The sequence below is a fragment of the Miscanthus floridulus genome, chromosome 1 (assembly GCF_019320115.1).
Source record: "Miscanthus floridulus cultivar M001 chromosome 1, ASM1932011v1, whole genome shotgun sequence".
In the NCBI taxonomy this organism is placed as follows: Eukaryota; Viridiplantae; Streptophyta; class Magnoliopsida; order Poales; family Poaceae; genus Miscanthus; species Miscanthus floridulus.
Genome location: NC_089580.1, coordinates 6765432 through 6777106, shown reverse-complemented (window position 1 = coordinate 6777106; position 11675 = coordinate 6765432). Strand labels below are relative to the sequence as shown.

General features: G+C 43.3%; 1 protein-coding gene across 1 annotated transcript; it reads right to left on the bottom strand.

The window, feature by feature from the left end:
- Positions 1–6652: 6652 nt before the first annotated feature.
- On the bottom strand, positions 6653–10130 carry LOC136471893 (dolabradiene monooxygenase-like). Its single transcript, XM_066469647.1, has 3 exons — positions 9662–10130; positions 7981–8408; positions 6653–7279 (listed from the first exon to the last, which is right to left on the bottom strand). Exons 1-3 carry the CDS (start codon positions 10128–10130, stop codon positions 6653–6655), a joined length of 1524 nt encoding a protein of 507 aa, XP_066325744.1.
- Between the last annotated feature and the right edge of the window lie 1545 nt (positions 10131–11675).

The following is an 11675-nucleotide window of genomic DNA, read 5'->3' as shown; positions in this document are numbered from 1 at the left end:
AACGGCGCGGCCCACGCTGGGCTCCCGCCTCAGCCTCGGCGGCTGACAGCCGGGACCCGCGTGACAGCGAGACAGGCAGGGGAGGAGAAGGAGACGGCGGCGTAGCTCGTCGACGGTGGTTCCTCCGGCGAGGTCAGCGGTGCTACGGCGGTCAACTCACTCGTGCGCATCTATTGGTGCCCTCAATTGAAGCTATTGCCGCGGCTGCAGGGGTTGGCGACGAGTACAGCGGAGCACGGTCGTGGCATGTCCGGCTCCGGTGAGGCTACGGCGCTACTACCCTAACGGTTGACTCTGCGAGCTTTGATGGTGCTCCTATGACCTAGCGCGAGCCAGAGGAGGGGATGGGAGGGTCACGGTGGCGGTTGTCCGCGTGGAGCAACAACGCCGGCGAGAACAGCCATGACGGCGGTGGGACGAAGCTGCGATTTTGCCCTTACCATGGCGCAATCGGACCAACGGTGGGGTGGAGAAGGTAGAGGAGACCACAGCGAGGCTACTGACGGATTGGGCAACCCGTTTTCGCGGTGGCAAGCACGCACGACGGCGGCGATGCGCGGTCGGCAATGGCGGGCGGCTGCGGTGGCTTGGCGCTGCGCGCAGAGAAGGCGAGAGGGGGAAATGGAGCGGTGAGCGCGTTCAGGCAGGAGCTGGCCCTCTTCTGGAGCGCGGACGCGCGACGTGGAGCCCTCGGCAGAGCCTGCGCGCCACGCGGTGAGCGTCGCCTGAGCCGGTCGGCCATGACGGTCACTGACCGTTTTCTGAAAACAGCGATTCAGGGTTCATCGACGATGACTGACAGAGCAGGTTGGACGGTGATTAGCTCCTAATCCGTGACGATCTAGACTATGCCATAGTTAACAAAGTTGATCATCTATATGTGAACTACAACTCTTGTTATTGGAGCTCGAGCTGGTTTGGCTCTGTTAGGGAGATACAAGGTGAAACAGTTGGGTACACGAAACTGCAAAACACTTAAAGACTTAGGAAAATTTCTAAGTATGAAATCAGCATGAAATTCTAACTTGTGGGCCATGTTTGACCATGTTCCACACATTTTCATGAGTTGGCCATAAAACAACTTTTGTTTCTTGATAAATTAGCTACAACTTTGGTAAAGAGTGCACAGCCATGCAAAGTCTCTAAGCTGGTGTTGATTATATCTACATCCATGATCTGCTTAGCTAAAGCAGCTTGAGCTCGTGCTAAATTTTTCAGCAATGATGATGATGATGTTCTGATTTTCAGTAGTACAGAGGAGCACAATACCTTATTAGTTAGTGCCCTGCAACCTTATGGTATCATTCTGCTACTTTTAGGATTAGTTTGTCAAGTGCAAAGTGTATGAAAGGGGTGTATCTGCATCTCTTTTTTTTCTAAAAATCTTGTTCCTGCTCTTCTCTTTTAATCATTACTGAACTTGAGTTGATAGCTTCTCTGTATTGCATACAAGTGTACATATATTTAGTGAAATCTGCAACTGGTTGTTACTTCTTGTCATCTAATTAATCTACCAGAACAATTGCTAGTGGACAGAAAATTCTGCCAAGTATTTGCGCATGATTTAAAATGGTATTCTTCATGTGCTTTGCCCTTTTTTATATATAAATTATAGCACTGATTCTCAAATCTCAACCAGTATGTCTTAGTTGGAGTCTAGCACTTTAGCTTGAAGGATGACAGCTTAGATGGCTGGGCTCTTGATTCTTATACTGTTTGTGCCCGTCGGTCCGGCCCGCGACAGGACACCCCGGTCCGGTCCTCAGCGGCTTGCTGCCACTTCTCCTGCCACTGGATCCGGCAGCGCCCGCTCCGAGCCTTGCCCCGGACGTCGACGCCGGAGCGGCCGGAGGTGGGGGCGGGAGGAGGAGCCCCACCCGCGCCCACTGAGCCGTGATGCTCTGTCTAGGATTTATGTGGTATTTTTGCTGTTTGTTGAGATCTGGACCAAATTTAGTCGATTTCCAGAACTGATTTAGGGATATAGTGAGAAATTAGAAATTTCTATGACACTTTATGCTCTCGATCTAGATGGAATGCACCTCTTCCTTTTTGTTTTCATGACTAGGTAGCTGGTGTAGGTTGCAAGAAATTTAGCTTCATAGCAGTTGTGTAGCTAAAGCAACTAATTTTGATATTTGCCTTTGCTCCAGATCTTAAAATGGAACTTAGTCATGCTGTTTTTTTTCTTTGCATAATGTTCCATGGGCAACTGACTTCATGATTGTTACTGCAGCATGCTTCTTCTTCTAGTCTCCTTTTTCTTGTATCAATCTTTGACATATACTATGAGATGCAATTGGATACCTTAGTAGTAAAATGTTTGACAGGTACACAATTATTTGTAGTTTAACTGTGCATGTCAATAAATTAAATACCAGATCAATCACTTGTTTTCTATTCTTCTTGTATCTTGAATATTTACCATATGCTGATTTTAACCTTTGTTTATCAGCACAGCTTTGTTCTGATGGTATAATCAAGCATGTGGAGGCTTGTTACAGTGTGGAGTCTTGTAGCAGCAGGCATAATCAAGTGCACAAAGTACAAGCAGTTTGTTGTCAAGTTAAATTAGAACTGAACTGCAGTTGTCTAGTTTTTTAGTAGATAATTTTCTATCACTAGCTATCTAGTTCTGGTCACCTGAAATAAGCTGAATAGGTGATGCATCAGAAATTACAGATGGCTCCCTGAATTGGGGATTAGTTTGACCTCCATCTGTTGCTGAGTAAGTTGCAAAAGTGTTTCCAATTTGCTTGGTTTACAGGTGTTTGACTTTTCCAACAATATTTTGAGATGACTAAAATAAGCTATTGCAGATTTTCTTGGCCTTTAGACTGTTAGATACTATTGTAGATGCCATGACTATTTGATAAATGAAGAATTCTGGGAGGCTTGATTAATGCTCTGCCACAAGACAGAGAACTGTCAGCCGAGCATTTTAATGAAATTTGATTGTGTGAATACTATACAGTAAATTTAATGGCAGTATATATATGTTTGTTCATTCATTCATTCATTCATATGCACCAAAAATAAGAAACAACAATATACAATTACTGTATAACTTGCATGTTGGGACGCAATTTTACCTGTACACAAGTTTTTTTTTCAAAACATGAAGTGTGTTCAACATATGAATAGAAAGAAATATGGCGGGCTGAATTAAAGTCCCTGCTAGTATTTCTTCCATGTGTCTCAAGTATAGATTGTTCTAAAAGCTGATTTACTTTGATTTGAACTTTTCTTCTTGGCACGCCTTTAACTATTGATATGAATGCTTTTGTGCAGGTCTCTGCTAATGTGCTCTGCTCTGCTGCCTCTACTACAGCTACTGCAAAACAAGTATACTTATATGTTCGGTGCTCAGTTTTAGGCCTTCTCTATATGCTTATAAGCTTATTTTAGCAGAAAATAATTATTCTTTTGACCCTAGCTTATAGTTCGGATCCACTACCCAAATCTTTCATAAAATAGCTGACCAAGTCCACTAAAAGGTTATGTCATCAATGAAATAAACAATTAGAAAGTTATTGCCACATAGGAAGCTTTACAGAAATAATTCTGTTTTTTTGTAAAAAGTGATCCGTGGTCTCTACCATGTCTATAAACAAGGAGAAATATTCCTGGTAACCAATTCCTATTTGAAATAATTCTTGATTCTTATATTGTTTGTGCCAATCTGGTTCATGGACTTGTCATTGTTGCTTATAAACTCTTTGTTTCATCTTATGTTTTAAAAGAAATGGCGACTGGGAAGACATTCTTGTCCCTTCTTATGATCATTATATTTTGGACGACGTTCTTATTGTCTCTAGAGGAAATAGATGAGATGGTGAGCTTATCTATGTGAGCTGTTCTAAAGTTTTGGTCAAATTTGTGAAGATGCATGTATGTTTGTTGAAGTTAAATCTTAGTTGTGTAGTGACATTTGTATTATTGTGGACAATTGTTGATGGATTAATTTTTATTTTTTTAACCATTTAAAATTGTCTTGTTGGACTGGCTGTCGCTAAAACCATATGTACCATCGCACAGTCTGTCGCTAAAAAGTAGCAATGGACTATCTGTCGCTAAAAAGTAGCAATGAACTATCTGTCGCTATAAATATTCGAGGCAACAGATTATCTGTCGCTAAAAGTATTGTCTGACGCTAAAGATTTTTAGCGACAAGACTTATAGCGTCTACAGAAGTCTGTCGCTGTAAGTTTTTAGCGTCAGATTGTTTGTCGCTGTAGCCGCTTTTAGTGTCAGATCGTCCATCGCTAATCTCGGTGTTGTGGTGTAGTGTCTCTATTTGTTTGCTTGTATATTGATATGCTTGGTTGCTACGATCTACGAGTAGAAGAGTTGTCCGTAAGCGCTGAGGAGGCCGAAAGCTACAAAAGAGAGGACTGAAGAATTTCTATGAGCAGTTGTCTTGAGTGGAAAGCAAGTGTAAAAGGCAAGTATAGCATGGGATCATCCTTGTTTCCTATCAACTTTAATACATTTAATTCATATTACATGTGTCACCTTGATACGGATTTCCTAGAATTGAACTTATACCTTGTCTCATATGGGATATGCATAGGGTAGCTTTGCTAGTGCTCAACTAAACCATGATCTTGTATCTTGACTAATGGTATATGCAATAAACATTAAAACATGACTTTTTAGCAACTTAGAAACAGGGGGTTGGAGTGTTTAGCTACTTTCTAAATGCTTCATATTCCTCTCCCTAAGGATTTATCTGTAAGCAAACATCCGAGACTTATATTACAGCTGTGAGGGCTACATGGCTCTGGCTTTAGCTCATTATGAGGACCTTTTCTAGCTTGTTAGTAGTTATCTTTATTAGCGTAAGAATGGCTTGACGAATCGGGTATAGTGCGGCCTCTATCCCCTTGTGTATAGGCTGCGCGTCATTGTGCCATCGGAAAGGGGACTCTACGTCTGTTTGCCGAGTAAATCTAATGGCCCTAACTTTGTTAGATGAACCTTTGAAAGGCTTTATAGTGAACCCTATCTGCTCACCCTGGAAGTGTTTTGGGAGTTATAAACCCAGGCATATGGGTATCACGACTCAAAGTGAAAGTGTACAATCTCTGTAGAATGTAAAACTGGTATATCAGCCGTGCTCACGGTCACGAGCGGCCTTGGACCCTTATGGAATAGAATATCACTATTAATTATTTATTTATGCTATTCATTAATCATGTTTACACTGATCATGTGTTTACTATGAGATTATGACAACTTGATACTATTCATATGCTAAAATTGTGACAACTAAAAGCTAAATGTTGTTAAACCTGTGTCAAGCCTTTGAGCCTCATGAATCCCATGTTACACTTGTTGAGTACGACATGTGCTCACCCTTGCTATTTCCCCACACCCCCAGACTTTAGAAAAGTTGCTCCGAAGATTGGAGTTACGGATGAGTTACCAGAAGACTGATAGAAGTGCTAGGCATATGATACCCCCAGTCAGCCATCCCTGTGAAAGATGGAGCCTGAAGATTAGCTATCGTTCCGTGATACTCTGATGTAAGTATTAAATATGAGTATATTTTTGTTATATAATAAAGCATTGTCTCTTGATACTATTGTAATTTGTTGGCTTATGTGTGTGACTGATCTCTAGGCGCATATAAGACTATGCATCCCATTTTATTCTTAAAATCGGATGTGACAATCCGACATCGCATCAAAGAGTTATGATTTTTTAAAAGTTCAGTCTTGTCATGCCACTCCCGGTGGCGCAACAGAACAGTATTGTCATGCCAGCGGGAGTGGCAGATGTCGCCAAGCCAATGCATGTGACGTGACAACATTATTTGGTCGCGCCAGCGGTACTAGCGCGACCAAAACGGTCAAATTTGCAAAAAAAAGGAGTGATTATTATTAAAATATTGAATAAAAAAGGATTTAAAAATCCCAAAATCTGCCAAAAGCGGTGGCTATATATATTTCCATGCCCTCATAGCGCCTAAAGATCATTCAAGGACATCCCAAAAACCTCAGCATAAAGATCTTCAAGAAAATCGCCTTAGAGGCAGATTAGCTTGCCAACCACCTCTAAAATTAACAGGCATTTTCTAGAGGCGGCTGCCAAAAACTCGTTTTTTATAGACTATTTTTAAAGGCGGATTTTGATAGAGCCGCCGCTACCCAAAAAGGGTGATGCCTCTAAAAATGGACTGTGTAGTAGTGGCTACATGTGTAGGCTGCAACAGGCTTCTTCTACCGTATTTGTAGTTCAGAAGTTGCAGCAGCAGTGACAATTGATGAGGCTTGTTGCTGCAGCGAACACTTCCATTGTATCTATAGTATTAGAAAATTTCAATTTCTGCAAACAAAATTATAGCATACTCCTGTTAAGTAAAGGAAAAAATTAATAGTAGTATACAACCTGATGAGACATAGATCGATGTCATTTCATTCTTGTACTCTCATTAGATAATCGTTTAATGATTTTGCAAAAAAAATAAAAAACGGATATCTACACTTAATACAGAGTGATGAAACAATATAACAGAAGCATAGGATATATAAACTATGCATATATTTATTGTCCTACAGTACAGATTGATACTACAATTATAATCACACTCTTTCTGGGTACAAATTAAGTAGCAATAGGGACATGGTTCACATTACAAATCACCTGATTAATGCGGTATAAAATTATTATAAGGTTTGGCCTTGTTCCAAAGCATTGACTTCTTTCTTAACGTTATCCCAAAGGCCTCTGCCATATCAAGTTCTTCCAACTTGACCGCATCGGGCAGAGCCCAATCAAAATGGTAAAGAAGGCTAGCAAGCGCCAACTCTAAGTTGGCCAGTCCTAGCGTGATGCCAGGGCATATTCTCCTACCAGCCCCGAAGGGAGTGAACTCGAAGTCATTACCCCTAAAATCGATACTGCTACTTTCAAATCTTTCTGGCTTGAATTCCTCTGCATCATGCCATAGCTTTCTGTCCCTTGCTATTGCCCAAACATTCACAAACAACTTGGTCCCCTTTGGCACATCGTAACCCATAACCTGACATGACTCACGACATTCTCGAGGGAGCAAGAGGGGTGCTGGAGCATGCAGCCGTAAAGTCTCCTTGATCACCAGTTGTAGATATCTTAACTTGATCAAATCACCTTCATTTATCTTGTCTTGTCCTTTGAAGGTCTCCCTCACCTCTAACGACTGGGCCTTATGCATGACTTGTGGATTCTTAACAAGCTCTGACATTGCCCATACTAGAATGGTTGATGATGATTCACTCCCAGCAGAGAAAATATCCTGCAATACAGTTACAATTGTGAAATGGGACATTCACATTAATTCTCACGGGGCATGCCAAAAAATCTTAATATTCTAACAAAAAACAAAAAGATCTGACCATTAATTTGGTAGACTCTAATCAGTATTGATAATAATAACTAGTTGATATATTTTATTTTTCTAAAGAATATCCATGTATATGATTATGAAAAAAAACTAGATAAAGTAACCCGTAAATGTGCATATAATATAAACTCTACGATACCAAAAAAAAAAAATTAGTGTAATAAAATTTCATTTGCCTAATGCTAAATTAGAAAATTAAGAATAAAGTATCATATGCATTGGAGGTTTTGCAGGAGTGTGGTGTCATATAACTAGAAGATATCTCGTGCGTTGCTGCGAGGATTGCAAAGAACTTGGAATGAAACTAAGTGAAAGTAACATGAATAGCTTGCAATTAAGAGGCTAGAAGTTAGTGGATGAGATAACTATTAGTGAAAGATGATATGGATACATAGGTGCCGTTCGCCTGGCTGGTCTGGAAACCAGCCGGCTGGTTTCTCCTCACAACGTCACTATTCATCAACCAGCCGCTACAGTGTTTTGGCTTCTTTTTTCAGACAAGCGAACGGGACAATAGTCGTTATTGGTGGATGGCTTGTATGTTGAGATAGACTTATAGTGGGATATTATCTGTATATAAAAGTGGATCTTACCCAAATAACCGTGCTGACAATCTCGTCGGTGAGAGCGAACTGCAGGCCACCTTCCCTCTGCAGCCTCAGGAGAACACCCAGAAGGTCCTCGTCTCGCTCTGGCGTCGGCATGGCTTCACGCTCCTGGATGATGCGGTACATGTTCCTCTGGTACCTCCTCGCGTCCCTCGCGGCGGCGCTGAACCGCCGTACCAGCCGCGAGGACGGGTACAGGTCCGCCAGGTTGAACCCACCAAACATCCGCACCATTTCGTCCAGCTCATGCATGTATTCGTCTCGGTACTTGCACCGGTCGCTGACGACCGTGCGCGCGGCGACGTCGTTTATCATGCGGCAGATCCCTTCGCTGAGGTTGACGGGCTGCTGACCATCGGCAGACTCCCTGGAGATGGAGCGGAGGAGGTTCGCCACCTCCTCTTCCCGGACATGGGCGGCGGCAGGAGTATGCCCCTGTATGCCTCGGCATATCCATGATTGGGAGAAAAAAATTAATATGTATAATATACACTAATACGCAGGTTTATACGTATCTTGAAAGAGTCACTCGAAGGCCCAATACAACAAAAGTTTTTGGCAGCCCACGAACGACGCCCCAGAATACATCTCCGTGACGTCGTCGCTCGGTCGCCCCTGCCCGTCGCCCCGTTCCCTGCTCGCGTGCGGCTTCACGGCGCGCTGCCGTGTGCCTGACTGGCTGATGATTCATCTGCCGCCGCGCCCGTGCCCCACGAGCCGAAGCATTACACTCGATGATTCATCTGCCGCAATATCGCAAGAACTGAGCGTCGACCCCGTCTACTGAGTGTCCTCTTCCTGCCTAGTGCCTTCCGATCTTGGTCTGCCTGTGACTCTGAATATGTGCCTAGACTGGCTGAAACAGGTAAGTTAATTAGACCTATAAAGTCCTAACGTGCTAGCAAATTCTTAATTTAATAATTTACTAATGCTGTTGTCGGTTGGTTTGATTTGTTTGTGTTTTTTTTTGTTTTGATTAGAGTGAAGGGCTGAAGACATTAGACATTTACGACATGTTCGTTTGTTGGTTTCTGCCAGAGCTTATCAGCCCATCAACAGTATTTTCCTCTCACAACAAACCAGCACCAGCAGGGCTTATCAGCCCAGAAACCAACCAGCGAACAGGCTCGTAGAATGAGACTCGACTTAATATATATATATACACTCTATGAATTTATTTAAATTAATTCAATCCACATCATGTCTACTAGAAATAGAAAATATGATTCTTGAGGTTAGTAATATTTTTACTGTATTTCTACATATGGTACAAAAGAATACATATTAAAGTTATAAATTTAAGTGAAAGTATGTCTATAATACATGTTAAAGTCATATATTTCACTAAAACTATGATTTAATTTTATTAGCCATATAACTTGTATAAACTTTAGGGCCCCTATTTATCGTCGCTCCAGCCCCAAATTCCTCGAGACGACCCCGAGCACGGAGCACCTCCCCTACTCCGATGACCGGCACTGCCGGGCAGCACCTCGCCATGTCCCCCACTCCAGCCAACGCGCCCCCTGCACTCCCCCTCGCCGGCTCGACTGGTCGCCCTTTGCGGGCTGCGGCCCTTGCCCTTTTCTCTGCTGGCTGCTTCGAAATTTTATACACGTGGCATATCCCGCCATGAATTCCTGGCTCTGCCACTGTTCCCGGATGCTCCGGAACGTGAGCACGCGTCGCTGGCTGAAGAGCTCGATCATACACAGCTTGCGGAGCTCACGCCACTGGGCGTTGTAGGGGGAGAAGATGATGTCGTTGCCGCCGCAGCTGAAGACATCGAAGGTGACGCTCATGTTGCGGTCGCAGAAGGTGAGGTCGTGTGTCCTCATCACCTCCCTGGCAGCCTCGGCGGAGGAGACCACCAGCGTGGGCACGGAGCCGAAGCGGAGCATCATGAGGGGCCCGTAGGTTCCGGACATCTCGCGCAGCGCCCGGTGAGGCAGGTCGCTGAAGCGCGACAGGAGGAGGTGGTGCAGGCTGCCGATGAGCGGCAGCTGCCATGGCCCTGGTGGCAGGCGAAGCGCTGATGATGGCTTCGTGCGTGATAATGTGACGTAGCTCCGGATGAGCTTGAGGAGGAGGGCGAGGAGGACGACGAAGGCTAGAAACTGGATTCTGATGTCCATTTTTGGCCAGGGATGGGACAAGTTTGCAGCCAACTGGATTGCTATAAAAGAATGATACACTGGATTGCTATAAAAGAATGATACACTGGGCGTCTGGGCCACAGGAAGCAGGCCGTTTTTTTAACATGGAACTTCGTATGGTAAACTCAAAATTGTTCCTATAAGTTTAGGTAACCCTTTCTAAAAACAATAGGTAAAAGAAAGCTACTTGCTTTCAATCGCCTAGAAAAAAACTCGGAGATTACTCCATGTTCTAAACAGGATGTACGTGATTTTTTGCCTCCCTTTTGACATATTACTAAATAAAGAAAGCGGAGTAAAATAAAGAACGTTATCCTTTTCTATTTGATTATTAAGAATTCCATTAGAGTACTCAGGACCTGAGGAATCTATTTAGATTGGGATTCCGTATTATCAACGGTCGAGATTTCCAAAATGTAATACTGGCGGTTCGTTATGTAAAAGAGGTACACAGGCAGTTCACATAAGCTAACCGCCAATGGTAATTGTTTATTTACAATGGCGGATTGGTTAATTGAACCGCTTGTGTAGATGCTATTAACACCGGTGGTTGCCTAACGAAAACCGCAAGTGTAAAAACACCATTAACACTGGCAGTTTGCATAGTGTAACCATCAGTGCAAATCTCTTTACACTAGCGGGTTTTATCCTGGGCCCACTGATTTCACAATACTGGCGCCTGTCCGTTACGAACCGCCGGTGAAAATAAAGGGCACCACCAGAAGAAATCACCGTTGTAGTATATGTATTTTCTGGAAATAATAAAATAATAGGTAAATAGCTATAATTCATAAATATTTCTTTTTAATTCGAAAAATATCAAATTGGTACATTTTAAAATATAATCTATCTCTTCAATATCTACAGCTGTAGTTTTGGTAATTTCTTCATTAGTGTTCATTTGAACAATTTTGTGGACCATAACAGGGACATGTGTATGTGCGGCAAAACAGAAGAAGGGAAGGAGTCGACGAAAGCATATGCACGTGTCCGTCGGTTTCCTTTGTTTATTTCTTTGGTCTTTGTCCAATGCTGGTTGCCGCATTTGGCCAGGGTCCGGCTCCGTGGCAGCTCCGATGGAGGAGCCGCACCAAATGCGCTGGCTGAAGGAGCCGTTTCTGCTCGTTCGCCAGAGGAGCCGAAGCCCTTTTGCACGTACAGAGGCAGAGTATGGATCTGTGGCTTTGCCGCTCCGGCTCCGGCTCCCGCGACAGAGCACTACGGTCGGAACCCGGCCAAACACGGCCTTAACAGGCCAGATCTAATTAAATCCAAGAGCTAATACTTCCAGGTATGCGTGATGATGTGCTCTAGCCCATGATGAGCTTGAGAAGGAGGGTGAGGACGAAGGCTACAAACGGGATCCTCATGTCCATCTCTGCTAGGATGGGATTTCGATGAGCTAGCTTAAATATAGAGTCTACTCTTTCTGTTCTTCAATATCTTCGTCATGGTTTGTATGCCGATAAGTTTAACTATATTTATAGAAAATATTAGTAATATTTGTATCTCTAAATAAATTTA